Source organism: Schistocerca serialis, chromosome 2 (genome assembly GCF_023864345.2).
Source record: "Schistocerca serialis cubense isolate TAMUIC-IGC-003099 chromosome 2, iqSchSeri2.2, whole genome shotgun sequence".
Classification (NCBI taxonomy): domain Eukaryota; kingdom Metazoa; phylum Arthropoda; class Insecta; order Orthoptera; family Acrididae; genus Schistocerca; species Schistocerca serialis.
Genome location: NC_064639.1, coordinates 314,282,665 through 314,298,569, shown reverse-complemented (window position 1 = coordinate 314,298,569; position 15,905 = coordinate 314,282,665). Strand labels below are relative to the sequence as shown.

Sequence of the window (15,905 nt, the reverse complement as noted above, 5' to 3'; positions counted from 1 at the left end):
CGAACAAACATGAGATCTACCGGCACTGTAGCTCAGCGTGTTCGGTCAGAGAGCTAGTTGGCCTCTGTAATAAAAAAAAACTGAGTGGAACGATCAACAAACGAACTTGAACGGATGTCATGTGACGTCCGCAACGACCAAACACAACGATAAAAAAAAAGATGGATAGAGCGTCTGCCATGTAAGCAGGAGATCCTGGGTTCGAGTCCCGGTCGGGGCACACATATTCAGCTGTCCCCATCGAGGTGTATCAACAACACCTGTCGGCAGCTGAGGGTTTCAATTAATTATCATACATTCGAGTGGAGTCAATTTAGTTTCAGACGGAAGTCCGGCTTTATTGTTTATCACCTTGAAGTTTCAAACTAGAAATACACCAACTGCAACAAGTAATCCAAACAAACGTGGAAAGTCCTATTAGTCTCAATGACAGTATAAGGGGCCTCTTAGGTTGAAACACTGAAATCGCGTCTTTTTTATCTGTGTCAATGTTTCTTACCTAATAGCATTAGTATCACTGAAGTGAGCTTTTCCAAAAGGAAGTTACCTTCACAAGACCATAAGAACTACACAAGTTACAAGTGTCTACTGTACATACACCCTTTGTCACAATGTCACAAAATTATCAACGTATAAACACAGATGAAAGAAATGTTTGTAGTACACACCTGCTTCATTCTGCAACAGTAGCTCTTCAGCGAGGCTTGATGTTCTGTCTGCTTGGATACACGTCGTGTGAGAGACAACGGTGAGAAATAACACTCCCATAACCACCAATGACATGAAAAACATACAAATTATGGTGTCACCATACCAGAAGGCAGGCGCCCTGACGATTACCGATATTACACGGAACGAAAGATGCACTGTCAGTACGATAGACTGCACAATCGCCATAGCGATAGGAACACCATACATGGTGCTCAGACATTCCGTCTGTTTCGTTAGTTTCATATGTGCACTTTGTAGCTCGATAATTTTCCTGCAGATGGTACCTAAATCTCGCCGCTTTCCATGTGTTCTGTCCAGAGCATTTCGTTTCTCCATAGTTATAAGGAGGACTGATCCAACGAATCCGAAGGAAGTGAAATCGTAACAAATATCTGCTCTAATTACAGCGTTGAGTGTACGAAACCTCTGCCTGAGCATCAGGCAGACAGATATGAACTGCAGCAAGATGAGAAATGTTACAAAGTTGGCCGACATCATTCCAGCGGTAATGTAAAATTTAGTTACGACTGCGAATGTGACGCCAGTTGCGTATAATGCAAGGGTAAAGAACAGCGCAATCGTTAAAATTATATCGGTTTCTTGGTCACCAAGTCCTCGATCTTCACCGAGTAAATCGTCTACACTTCGGATGTTAGCAGTTATGCTTCCAAATGTTTGAGTTCCGCCCACAGCCAGCGCTAGAATAGAGGAGGCGGTTGTCGCAGTCAACATAGTGCAGCAGAGTACGCCCGGTATCATGTAACCGTAGCTATCTCCGCGAAAAACAAAGTTTAACTGTGTGTGCACTGTAGTCCAACCCCAGAATATGACTGTCGCCAACACAAGCGTTTTTGTTCCGTAGTAGCAGATGAAAAAGTTGTGTGCGTGAGGGGACTGTGGCAAAACACCCAGCATTGCCGACAATAGCGTAAGAAGCCGTAGACCGAAGGAAGATCGGAATACATGGGTTTTTACCATAGCAATGGCATTTACAACGGCTGCCCTTAGCTGAAGAATTGCACTGTACCGCAATGTCTTTTTCACCGTCGTTAAGCGACAACTTAGAAAATCAAGATAAACGTAACTTCACCAAGCCTTTAATCTGTACGACAATTCAGTACTCTGAAGGCAGAGGAAATTCGAAGCTGTCAATATGTTCAGTAGTGCCCACGCAATTAGTTCTTATTACTCGTAATCAATAAGGATTTTCATTGTGACTAAATGTCAGACGCCGATGGTTGATCGAATACTGCGCATTTCGTCTGTCATCACGTAAAAGCCCTGTTTTCCTTAGGAACCTCCCTACTGTTGACATACATTTGTTTGTAGATGAGACAATTTTAAACGTCAGAACTGAAGTAATATTCAGAGAGATTTCGATGAAATCACCACCTGGTCAAAACCAGCTGACAAGCTCTCAATGTGGAACAAAGCAAGGTTGAGTGAATCGCCAAACAAGAGTGAGTGCAGGATCTGGAATGGAAAGGGAGGGGGGGCAGAGGAAGGAGACAACAAAACTGAGCTTCTTTTTGATTTGTTGATCTGTGTGCTAATTTGAACTTGTTATGCAGCAGGACCCCAGGCAATTTTACACGTTGTACTTCATTTGGTGTATGACGAGTAATGTGTACTTAGCCCGCCCGGTTAGCCGTGCGGTCTAACGCACGGCTTTCCGGGCGGGAAGGAGCGCCTGGTCCTCGGCACGAATTCGCCCGGCGGATGTGTGTCGAGGTCCGGTGAACCGGCCAGTCTGTGGATGGTTTTTAGGCGGTTTTCCATCTGCCACAGCGAATGCGGGCTGGTTCCCCTTATTCCGCCTCAGCTACACTATGTTGTCGGCGATTGCTGCGCAGACAAGATCTCCACGTACGCGTACACCACCATTACCGTACCACGCAAACATAGGGGTTACACTCGTCTGGTGAGAGACATTTCCTGGGGGGGTCCACCGGGGGCCGAACCGCACAATAACCCTGGGTTCGGTGTGGGGTGGTGGAGGGGTGAAGTGGACTGCGGTAGTCGTCGTGGGGTTGTGGACCACTGCGGCTACTACGGGGATGGAGCCTCTCTGTCGTTTCTAGGCCCCCGGTTAACATACAACATACAATGTGTACTTCTGTTGCCAGAAGGTATTTATTGTTTGTTTGGCATTGCCTAATATGAGTCTTTGTGAGGCTAAGACTTAAAGTGTTATCTGTTAACACTTATAGGCATGTTCAACTATCGTATGAGCTGTGTCTGCTGGGAATGAGTTTGTACCGTTTTCTTGCGTCATCATCAAATACAGTGCCAAAAAATTAACTATCGAATTCGTTGAAATAATTATTGTGTTCTTATTGTTTCTGATGGTATACGTTTATCACTGAAGATGAGCACCATTCACATCCCGGCAAAACTTCCATCTGCCAGTTGTGGCACGGAAGACATTCCGGAGCATTTGTGCTGTTATACCTGCAGCAGCTTGCCTAATTCGGTCTCAGAGCTCCGCCAATGCGTTGATACGGTGTCGGCGAAACACACATCTCTTGATAAATCCACAGACGAAGAAGAGCATGAGTCTGAGGTCGGGGAACGCGTCGCCAAGATCATAGGTCCTCCGCGCCCAATCCAGGAAACACATCATTCAAAAACATACGCACATGTAGGGCACGCCGGCCGGGGTGGCCGAGCGGTTCTAGGCGCTACAGTCTGGAACTGCGCGACCGCTACGGTCGCAGGTTCAAATCCTGCCTCGGGCATCGATGTGTGTGATGTCCTTAGGTTAGTTAGGTTTAAGTAGTTCTAAGTTCTAGGGGACTGATGACCTTAGAAGTTAAGTCCCATAGTGCTCAGATCCATTTGAACCATTTTTTTGTAGGGCACAACGGCATGGTGCCCCGTCCTGTTGGACGTAAACATTATGCACACATTTATCCTGCATAGACTGTGGTAAATAAATTGTTGCAGCATATCCAGGCACGTTGCCCCCATTGATGGAGTTGTCGGCGAAGCAGAATGGGCCGTAGATTTTGTCAGTGGATATTTCTATCCAAAATTAAAGACAAATATAAGGATTTATAAGCGAATATCACTAGGGTGATAGACATCGCCTACAGGAAAACTAAAGAGCGTTTGGAGAAAAGAGAAACATCAAGCGTTCAGTTCTAAGCAAAGAGGGGAAAGCTAAAAGGCGGGATGAATACATAGAGGGTCTATACAAGGGAGATGAACTCTCAGGCAATATTATAGATTTGGGAGAGGAAGCAGATGAAGATGAGATGGGAGACATGACGCCGCGAAAACAGTTTGACAGAGGACTGCAAGACCTAAGTCGAAGCAAGGCCCCTGGAATAGATGACGTTCCATCAGAACTACTGATAGCCTTGGGAGAGCCAGCCATGACAAAATTCTTCCATCTGTTGTGTAAGATGTATAGACAGGCGAAATACCCTCAGACTTCAAGACGGATAATATAACTTCTAAGCAGGTGCTGTTAGGTGTGAATGTTACCGAATTATCAGCTTAATAAGTCATAGTTGCAAAATACTAACATGAATTCCTTACAGAAGAATAGGAAAACCGGCAGAAGCCGACCTTGTGTAAGATCAGTTGGGATTCCGGAGAAATGTAGGAACACGCGATGCAACACTAATCCTACCACTTGTCTTAGAAGATACGTTAAGGAAAGGAAAACCTGCTTTTACATCTGTTTTTGTCGTAAAGAATTCTTTTGGCAATGTTGACCGGAATACTCTCTTTGCTATTCTGACAGTTCTGAAGGTAGCAGGGTAAAATAGGGGAGCGAAAGGCTATTTACAACTTGTACAGAAGTCAGACGGCATGAAATGGAAGCAGTGGTTGAGATGGGAGTGAGACAGGGTTGTAGCCTATCCCCGATGTTATTCAATCTGTACACTGAGCAAGTAGTAAAGGGAACGCAAGTAAATTTTGAGTAGAAATTAAAGTTCAAGGAAAAGAAATAAAAACTTTGAGGTATGCCTATGTCATTGTAATTCTGTCAGAGCTAACAAAGGACTTGGAAGAGCAATTGACTAGAATGGACAATGTCTTGAAATGAGACACAAGCTTTTGAAATGTGGTGCTACGGAAGAATGCTGAAGATTAGATGGGTATATCTCGTAACTAATGAAGAGTTACTGAACAACAGTGGGGAGAAAAGAAATTTGTGGCACAACCTGTTTAGAAGAAAGGATAGGTTCAGAAGGCACATTCTCAGACATCAAGGTATCACCAGTTTAATACAGAAGGGAAGTGTGTGTACGTGTATGTGTGAGGGAGGGGGTGGGGGGGGGGGGAGGGGGTGGGGGTAAAAATCGTAGAGGGAGACTAGGAGATAAATAAAGCAAGCAGATTCAGAAGGATGTAAGTTGCAGTAGTTATTCGGAGGTGAAGAGGCACGCACAGGGTAGATTAACAAGGAGAGCTACAACAAACAAGTCTTCAGACAGAAGCCAAAACAACATTTCCATCCATACAGTAACTTTGGGTAGTCACGCTGGAATTACAAGTGATCCACGGGTGGTGCGTCAGCCCAAACGACGCAATTATGTCGGTTTACCCTTCCACAAGTGTTGACTATTGCCTCATCACAGAAGAGGATCTGGTTGAAGATGTTGCAATTTGCATCTGCTTGAAGTAAATCCTGGCACATCATCTTATACTCTGCCAAATCTACGTCATGTAGTTCGTGGAGAAACTGCGTGTGTCGCAACACTTTATGTACCTTCGATCGTTGAATGTCCAGTTCCACCGACAATTGTCGCAACACTATGGAACTTCGCTTAATGGATGTTCCAATGTCTTCATTTCGGTCAGCAGAGGCTGACAGAGTCCTGTTCTGGCTCGTTCTTAACAGTACAGTGCAGTTAAACTTGTTCAGTAACTGTTAAATTGCCTTATCAGTAGGTCCAGGTTTATGGACTCGGCGATCAAATGTCGTCCGTATTTCACGATGCGACAACGTCTGCAACCTTTACATCACAATGACTATCCTCTCTCGCACAGTAAACACAATGTTTTTAAGGTGCCTGTAACAACAGAACGCATGTTTAGCTGTGCCCTGAAACCAATTCATCGTTTCACCAACCACTACAACTTTTACATTTACAATGCACCTGCAGCGCACTAGCATACACATCTTACCCTTACATCACCGTTTTCTACATTATAGCTACTTAATTTCTGGATACAATATGTTACAGTTTTTGAATTGCCCTTTAATATCATTGGAAGGTCAGTTACACTGACGTGCCAAAACATTATGACCATATGCTTAACAGCTTGTTGGGCCATCTTTGTAGCGCAATGTAGCGCAGTCACCGATTCTACAGTTCGTTGGTAGATTTGTGGAGCTACGTGGCACCAGGTGCCTTTGCACAAGTCATGTAATTCCCGTAAATAACTGGCAGGGGATTTGTGTACGTGGTGATGGGACCCGATTACGACCCAGATGAGAACCATTGGATTCACATCGCGCGATCTTGGTGGCCAAGACATTAACGTGATTTCACTATCCCGCTCCGCTAACCACTGCTGTAAGATTGTGGCGCCTACAAACGTCCAATTATACTGCTGGCAGATGACATCGTCGTCAGAGAAAACATCAAGCGTGAAGGCATGCAGGTGGTCTGCTGCTGAACTGATGTCTTCGATCACTACCACAGGTCCCAAGCAAGCGCCATAAAATGTCTATCATACCATAATACTGTTCCTATCACCTACGTCTGTGGCGCGGTACACGTTTCGAGAAGCCGTTCGCCGGGATGACGGCACTGGTGGAGACGACCATCGAGCTGGCGCAGCAAAAATGTGAATTCTTCCGACGAGCCGATACGTTTCCAGTGACACACGGTCTAATCTCAATGATCCCGAAACAGCTACAATCATAACTGACGATGTCGTTGGGCCAACACGTGAACATGCAGGGGTCGTCTGCTGCGTAGAGCCTTGTTCAACATTTTGCACGGAATGGTGTGCTCCGGAACACCTGTGCGTCCACCAGCATTGTCCTCTTTCGCCAGAGCTGTCACAGATCGCCATCTATCATACTCTACAGAACAGAAAAGCCTCCAAACTCACGTTCTGTGAAGAGTCGTGGACGTCCAACCACCTAGCACCTAGCAGTAGTTTCATTGCCCTTCTACCACTTCCCGTAGATGCTCACGATGGCAGCACGTGAACATTCGACCAGCTTCGCCGTTGTCGAGATACCTGTTCAGATAATAATCTGCCGTTTGGCGAAGTCGCTTATCTCAGTGGATTTCTCAATTTGCAGCGCGTATATCCGCTAGGATAACCCCCCGCCCGTCTCTGTATTGCTTACATGTTTTTCTTACTGCGTCACGTGCCTGTAAAGCCGCCAGGTGCCATCCAACCTTGATGATGGCGGTGGTCATAATGTTTTGGCTTATCACTTTATTTTGGTTAGAAAGAAGAGGGGGTCCAGTACCGATCCCTGTAACACTCCACATGTTATGTTTCCCCATTTTGAGATTATTCTCAAATCTGAGACACAGCTTGCCCTCTCCTACGGAGGAAAGGTTCCATTCATGCCATTATCGTAATTACTCTTTAGTTTCCTAGGTAGACTTGTGTTATGCACAAAATAGGAAGCTTTGACAACATCTCAGACTATACGAACAACATATTTTTATTGTTTTCGTTTGTAAGGTCTTTTCTTGCTTTCTGTGAGGAGCATCCTTTACGAAAGTGGAACTGAAAGGCGGTTCACAAGTTCTGTCAGGTTAAATGAGCTAGTATTCCATCATAGGCCATTAACTCAAATACTTCTGAAAAGACTGCAAGAACTGATATACGTTTGTAATTAAAAGTGGTTGCTTGATTTCAGCTTTGTAGAAGGGTGTTACTCCAGCAAGTTTAAGTCTGTTGGGGGATATACCACAAGTCATTAATTGGTTACGATGATAGCTTAAGAGTAGTGTTGTACCACCAAACCAGCACAAGGTTTTAATATTCTTCTTGAAACACCACCACAGAATTACTAGTTTACTGGCCTGGCGAATTCTAGAATGTCCTTAGCGGTTGTATTTTTTAAATTGATATCTGGTAGTGGTGTGTGCGGTATCTGCAGTTGTAAATTAAACGCGCCTGTATCTGGTTGGTTATTACTGGATGCAGTATTTGCAGCCACTGTGAGGCATTAATCGTTGAAATTGGCACACAATAATCTGAAAGTGTCACCACTCGTGCAGAAGCTGTTTTCTGGAGGCTCAGTTTCGCTTGGCTGAATAGGTTTCTTTCATGTGAATTTTAAAAATTTTCCCGGCGACTTGAACGTTCAAACAAATTTCGGGCTTTCGATGCATCGCACGATATTTCAAATTAGCACCTGCCAGTCATTCTCAGGTGATCCATTGAAGACTAACGGCGACGTCCTCCATTCTGCAAAATACAGCGCTATGTGAGTATTCTGCACATGCGTCGAAATCAAACTGACAGACGGGCTATACTTCCCGGCGGTAGCGCCCTCCCTGGAGGAACAGCGGGACTCGGCTGTTCTCTGCATTACCGCTCGCTGATTGAAGCATTCAACTTGTCTGGCAATAGTTAAGGGCCTAAAAGCACTCCTCCCATGATTCCAGCCCACAGGTTTATGAAATAACCTGTCTGGAAGCCTCGTTCATGGGTGACAATTGGGTTGTGTTCCGACCAATTATCGATGTAGTGGAGGGTGAAAATATCTCCACGAGTGAAACTAGATTCGTTAGTCCACATCACGTTATTTATAAAATGTCGTTGTCTTCCATTTGGTGCAAAAGGAATTCAGAAAATCGTACTCATCGAATACGGCCTTCTGCTGGTGCTGAGTTACGTGTAATGATATGGATGCAGTTCTTCACCGTGCAACTCTTCAACGACCATTCTTTGAGATATATGGAACTGCCTTGCAATATCACGGGTACTTTGCCGAGCTGGTTGGTGAATGGTTTCAAGAATCGCGTCATCTGTTTGTGGAGTAATGTACGTCTAGTCCTTGGACGACCTGTGTTCATTACTTGTGGACAAAGATTGCCGTTTTCCTGAAGGAGTTGCTTCAGGTGACGAAAAACAATCTGCCTGGACGGCGGCTTGGAGAGTACGTCGCAGGATACACATGCACCTGATACCTAAACAATATCGACATATTCTTCGTTTGTGTACTCCATCAGGAAGCCGTCGTACATGAACATGACAGGACCAGTTATGGTTGTACACTGTGCTGTTAGTAGACACAGGCATGCAGTTTAATGGATCCCATTGTCATGTGGTAGGCTATTGTCATGTGACAAAATGATGTATTGCTTACAAACGACGAGAAATAGGAAACAGACGTCTAAAAAATGGAAAACGGAGTTTGACGAGGATACGAATCGTAGCTCCATTGTGAATGTGGGTTTGATGTCCCAGCAGTCTATTCAGCGAATTATGATGGCTGGTACGATAGTGCGGTTTGCTACACATTCCTCTATACATTCCAATGCACTGCACGATGTGATAGTGTTGCCAGATTCTCGTTTTGATACATGTTGTCTTGAGTCTGGATGAGGAATCGCATGTCGACCTTTAAGAGCGGTAATTTTCCTTGCCTGCATATTTGCAAGTTGAGGTCAGACAAGATCGTATGCTTAAAGATTCACTCATCAGGCCACTAGAAAGACAATCTGATGCTTGAAAGAGAGACTGTCACAAAGTGACAATAGACATCAAAGAGAATGTAAGGTCGTATTCAATTTCACAACTGAATCGATAACAGGCACGCCTTTAGAAGGCACAGTCAGAACGCTTTATGCGAAGCAGCATACAAATCATTTATCAAATGGTTCAAATGGCTCTAAGCACTACGGGACTTAACATCTGAGGTCATCAGTCCCCTGGATCTAGAACTACTTACACACATCCATGCCCAAGGCAAGATTCGAACTGCGACCATAGCGGTCGCGCGGTTCCATACTGAAGCGCCTAGAACCGCTCGGCCACAGCGGCCGGTTAATCATTTATCATGACACATGATAACCTTCTGAAACGATCTCCTGTGTAACTCTCGAGACACCTCAGAATGAACTAATCATCCCTGAATCAGGCTCTCACAGCGACAACTACGAGTGATCTCTGAAAGACCTCCAAATGTTCCAAGTGGTTGATTCCTCTAAGTCCTCCAGCTCACTGACTGATCCAGTTGACTCGGTTATGCAACTGATCTCTCCCAAGGCTGCCCTGCTTGGCAGCCGGCCGGAGTGGCCGAGCGGCTCTAGGCGCTACAGTTTGGAACCGCGCGACCGCTACGGTCGCAGGTTCGAATCCTGCCTCGGGCATAGATGTGTGTGATGTCCTTAGGTTAGTTAGGTTTAAGTAGTTCTAAGTTCTAGGGGACTAATGACCGCAGAAGTTAAGTCCCATAGTGCTCAGAGCCATTTGAACCTGCTTGGCATTTTTGTTGATTTCCCCCCACTCTGTCCTTCAGGGCGCTGAATTTCTCCTCAATCGGCTTGGTCATTGGTGGGTTCAATTTGCAATGACTGCAAATAGATGACTGACGCTGGGTAACAACACTAGCCAGCCCACATGCAGCGTCTCAGACTTACTGATCTTGTTTCGGAAAGTCTCTGGGCTGTTGCTAGTGTGCAGCATGGGAACTCATGCATTGTTCTCGCGTTGTCTAACGTTGCAACTCTCCACACCGCTAGCCGCTGGTTTCCTAGCGGCTTACATGCCGGATTTACTTGTGAAAACCGCCGAGAATTATTTTAGGTGCCTTTCTGCATTCCTGAGCTGCCGAGAAGGCTTGAGCCCAGCAACAAATCCATTTGTTTGTAACGGGAAAGCCTGTAAACCTTCACTCGAGTGTCTTTGATGTTCGGAGCTTGGCGGCGTCGGTCAGCTGTCAAGTCAGTCTTTAAACAGGGCACCGCTTTCAGATCGCAGTAAACACTTTAAACTGTACCTGTCCGTCTTCTTTGGCTTTCGCAGAAGTCTCACCACGCCCAGACAGAACTTAAGTGGAGTCCTTTTGTCATGAGTATACGGCTGCGAAGTATTACATCCCGTAATTTCTCACTAAAAATGTTCTTCTATAATCTGCACCTAAGGTCAGTAACTTTTACCATTAACATTTGACCACCTTCGTCAGGTAAATCATTGACTATTGGTTCTACAGCTAAATAACTGTAGGTTGTTGGGTCTAAAATCAAGTTGTCCATGGCAGTTGCATTATGTACATCGATCCTCATAGGAAATTTTACTGGGAAAATTATTCAGAGTTGGACATCAACAACTCCAGGCGTCCTTAGTCAGCCATCTGACAGAAAACCAACGTTACAGGTCCTGTAAACAGTATTTTTCGAGTTGTGTTCTGTGAACTGCCATTAGTACAAGACTGTGTGTTTCCTGATCCACTATTGTGGCACAGTATTCAAAAAGCTGTTGAACACAAATTTTGCTAATCGGAAGAGACTGGTATGTAGCTCAATCTTTTGCATATACTGCTAATCTTCTTTTCTTTTTATTGTTTCTACAGTAGTATGACATTAGCTTGTAGCCATCAAAATAAATATTTTAAATTTCAGTATTTTCCATATGATGTTCTGATACGTACAACAACTCTGCTGAAATTCCAATTCCCGTTTTATTTTTAGTATCATAAGTCCTTTTCTCGTTTACTCTCTAAATGTAAGATAAACAAGCGCCACGAAAGAAGCGTCCGAATGAGACGGAAATCGGTAGATGTGACGTACATGTACAGACAAACAAATGATTACAATTTCAGAAAAAAATTGATGATTTATTCAAGAGAAAGAGCTTCACAGATTGAGCATGTCAATAACGACTTGGTCCACCTCTGACCCTTACGCAAGCAGTCATTCGGCTCGCCACTGATTGACAGAGCTCTTGAATATCCTTCTGAGCAACATCGTGCCAAATTCTGTCCAACTGGCGCGTTAGATCGTGAAAATCCCGAGATGGTTGGAGGGGCCTGTCCATAATGCTCCAAACGTTCTCAATTGGGAAGAGATCTGGCGAGATCTGGCCAAGGTAGGGTTTGGCTGGCAGGAAGACGAGCAGCAGAAACTCTCGCCATGTGCGGGCGGGCGTTATCTTGCTGAAATTGAAGCCCAAGATTGCTTGCAATGAAGGGCAACAAAATGGGGCGTAGAATATCATCAGCGTACCACTGTACTGTAAGCGTGGCGCGGATGACAATCAAAGGGGTCCTGCTATGAAATGAAATGGTACCCCAGACCACCACTCCTGGTTGTCGGACTGTATGGCAGGTGATAGTCTAGAGTTTCATACACCTTTAAGTATGGTTTGTATGCTGTGCAAAATTCATCGAACCATCTCTCTTACTTATGAAGAAAAGTGTACCTGTAGCAACAAATGCTGCCATTAGTAAGTGAAAAAAATAATGAAATTTCACATGTAAAAAAAATTACTTCGTTATGTTTTCGAACTTCCACTGTTATGAGTGTGAATTCTGAATCCTTCCTGGTCATGCTGACAAAGTTTTGTGAATTTATTTGTAAAAGTATAGACAGTGGAAATTAAAATGTCATGTGGTGCCTCTCCTGCTCCAAGTCGGCCCGTTTGACGTCCTACCCTCCTTAAGGAAGAACTCCCTTTCCATGGTCTAGAAGTGTGCCACCATGCAGCACTGATGTTTCCACAGAAGATTGGGCAGATCTATCACGCACCGGGGTTGCTGTGTCGCCTAAGACACAAAAGCACATCAATGGCAGCTCTGGCAGCGGTGTGGGGTCTGTGAAGCAAAAGAAGAAAAAAAAGGCTATTTACAATCTGTAACATAGCCAACATCGCAGAGCCATTTTTTTTTCTTTATTGTCATTTCATTAATCCACGTAGGGGTGGGCTAGCAGCAGTGATGTAGCTGCTCTTCAGACTATAGTTTTGAAGATAGTAATATAATGTTTGAAGCAAAAGATGAGTACAGAAAACGTCTGGATTACACTGATGCAGTGGAGTAGGCGTTTCACTGCAAGCTGCTTGGAGGCAACGAATTGCAGGAGATGATTTTGATGTGGCATATGGTTGATGATCAGGTCCCAGTAAGGGATAGACAAAAGAGATTGTGGTATCATTGTGAAGAGTGAAATAAAAGATGAGGACAGAGACTTGGCATGGAGTTGTGGAGAAGGAGAAAGATTATTGGTGTGGTTGTGAAAGTGGTGATGATGGAAGGAATCTAGGGTGCTGTGGGGTTGGAGGGGCTGCTCAAGGGTGGGATGGAATGTATTAAACGGCAGTGTCTACTCTAGAAAAGAGGAAGTGGGAGTGGTTTTGGGAATATGTGGCAATGGCATTTAAATAAAATACGGAACGGGCTGCCAGAGTGACCTGATAGAGGATATGTGAACGCTCAAATGGGTGAACGTTTTGAAGGACAGTTATGATGAAGCAGATGATGCCTCCAGCAGTAGGAGTAGAACATAGGGAGATGTTTGGGTGCAGTGACGTGTGGATAGGATGGACTTGGACAGAAGTTCAGGTATAGTGGGAGGGGGTTTGGCTGTATACGTGTAGGAGGTAGTGGGATGGGACTGGTTGCAAGTGTTGCAGTTGGGCAGGGACTGGATGTTGGGACAATGTTGGGACAGGTGGCTGGCTTTGTAATGGGGGCAGAGCAGGAGGATTTTTGCAGTAAGAAGTTACATGATCATTGCAGATGAGGCATTTTTGGCAATGGTAGGCTTGGGCTTGGGATTGGGAAGGCACAATTTTGTGTTTGCAGTGATAGATAAAGGCTTCATTCTGAAGGAGATGATCTATGATTGAGGGATCCTAAGAAAAGATACGAATGAGGAATGCAGGACCAGAATGGTGAGGAATTCGAAGGGCTTTTCAGAGTTGGGAGTCAGGATTGGCATTTAGTTCCTGCTCAACTTCCCCCATGGTCATCTCGGAGTCCACACCTCTGATCACAATATTAAGAGTCGGTGGGCGGGTCATGGTAGAGTAAGAGGGAACAGGGGGCATGTAGACCAAAGGTGATGGAAGGGACTCCTTGCAGCAAGTGAGTCTGAAAATCAGGATCAGAAGATTAGATGATGACAGAGTCTTTGCAGGGTATGGGTTGTGATACATTGAGGTTTGGAAGATACCTTTTTTATTTTGAGGGAAAGTGTTTTATTTTAAGGAATCTGACATTAGGGTGTGAGAAGATGACGAATATGGAGAAAGAGATGTGTGGTGTGAGATGGGAGCAGACTCCATAGGTTCTTTGTGTAGGGCTGAGGGGGCAGCAGTTGGGTATCAGAGATATGTGAAGTATCTGTACTAGCTAGGTTGCAAGGATCGTCTGAGAGTGGGATGTCGGAAGATATTGACTCTGGAGTGGGATGGGATTTTGTAAGACTTTTCTTAGTTTCCTTACCTGGGACTGGTTGGGTCAAAGCGGATGCAGATGCCGTGGTGCTCGTCCAGTTGATGCTGGAGTAGGGGCAGCTGGTGCTTCTGCTTCTGGATCCAGAGATAATGATGATAGTGGTGACAATGGAGCAGAAGTAGGGGCTGATGGCACAGCTGGCTGGTGCAGTTCTGACATTGGTCATGGGGACGGCAATGGTGGCGGCAGCAGCAGTGGCAGTGGAGCTGCAGTATGTGCTAGAGTGATGACATCTGAAAATGAAGATTTGATTAAGTCTGGGGATACAAAGTGTGATAGTGGGAAGGTGGATGGTGTCATCCAAGTAATGGGGAAGACAGGAAAGGAGGGAAGAACGGGAGGGGAGGAGCGGACAGTGAGTAGGAGGTAAAGGAGTAAGTGGAGGTGGGAGTACAAGTGCGAGCAGATGATTGTGGATGTTGGAGTTGTAAGTTGAGACATTATCGAATCAGAGTAGCGACTGCAGTGGCTAGCTGACGGAGGTGCAGACTGGTAGTGAAGACGTGCGGCTGGTGATCACTGGTGATGTCGAGTGGCAAGGACGAGGACTGGTGGCGAATGTGATAACTGACAGTGAGGACTTGTACTAATGGCGACCTCTAGCGGTGAAGGCGATGACGATGACAGGCAGCGAGGACTGGCAATAATGGTGATGTCTGGCACTGGAGGCGATGAAAATGACGGACAGTAAGGTATGCTGGCAATAGTGAAGAGGTAGATGGCGTCGACTGGAAGCATTTCCCTAAGGAATTTCAGTCCGTTGGGTAGCATACGTAGTTGTTGTTACCAAGAGGAAGAGATGTGCTGCACAGAGTAGTCAAATAAGGGAACTTATACGTAATATTTGAGAATGAAACGCTCTTGTACTTAAATGTAATATTTGAAAATGAAACACTCTTATTCTTATTGACAAGTCGAATCATACACATCAAAACATGAGAAATACATATGACAGAAAAGAATGATCTCTTTCTATGACAATATTGAACAATACCTTACTCACGCATGACATGTTGCTGTTGTTGTTGTGGTCTTCAGTCCAGAGACTGGTTTGATGCAGCTCTCCATGCTACTCTATCCTGTGCAAGCTTCTTCATCTCCAAGTACCTACTGCAGGCTACATCCTTCTGAATCTGCTTAGTGTATTCATCTCTTGGTCTCCCTCTACGATTTTTACCCTCCACCCTGCCCTCCAGTACTAAATTGGTGATCCCTTGATGCCTCAGAACATGTCCCACCAACCGATCCCTTCTTCTAGTCAAGTTGACGCACGACATATCAAGACGAAAATCTGAACTACCTTCACAACATAGTGCAGTGCCAACTGAAAGCAGATGACTGTAGCATCGTTCAGCGACACAGCAGAGATTACTACGTGCATTTATTTGTTGGAAGGCATACAAACGCAGTACCTCAAGAGTGTGGCCAGAGGCTAACGTGAATGACGTGTGGAAGCTCTAGCCACCGCATAGCGTCGCATGTGATTGCTGCACGGCAGCACCGCAGGCTGCAATTCCGGTCAGCGGGCGGAGAGCTGTTACTGCCGGGGTCCGTGCGCTGACTGCCGCCATGAGTCGCCACTGCACGAACGTTTGCAGAGTATATATAGTCAGTTTTCTAAGACTTCCGTCAGACGTTTGCAGAGGATTTCTAAGTTGGACGTTGAAATACCACGAGCAAAGTGTTATCGCTTGTACAGAAGTCAGAAAACATAACGAGATCTGCTGTCAGTTCTTGAAAAATGGGGATGGCTGTTGAATAGCACATCGGTATACATTACAGCCTCGAGTCTGTGTTA

The 15,905-nt window shown here is 45.2% G+C and overlaps 1 protein-coding gene across 3 annotated transcripts in view; it reads right to left on the bottom strand.

The window, feature by feature from the left end:
- The window catches only part of LOC126457108 (uncharacterized), a 77,915-nt gene that overhangs the window by 40,009 nt on the left and 22,001 nt on the right, over positions 1–15,905 (bottom strand). For 2 of the 3 annotated variants that reach the window (XR_007585433.1, XM_050093155.1), the window contains 2 exons: positions 14,096–14,340; positions 11,518–12,463 (listed from right to left, as the gene is read on the bottom strand). The exons of the other annotated variant lie outside the window; for it this stretch is intronic. Coding sequence is in view for 1 of the 2 variants with exons in the window: in XM_050093155.1 (XP_049949112.1) it covers positions 12,309–12,463; positions 14,096–14,340 (400 nt within the window). In the remaining variant the exon portion in view is untranslated. Of the gene's footprint in view, positions 1–11,517; positions 12,464–14,095; positions 14,341–15,905 lie in introns of those variants that run through there. 3 annotated transcript variants of the gene reach the window in all.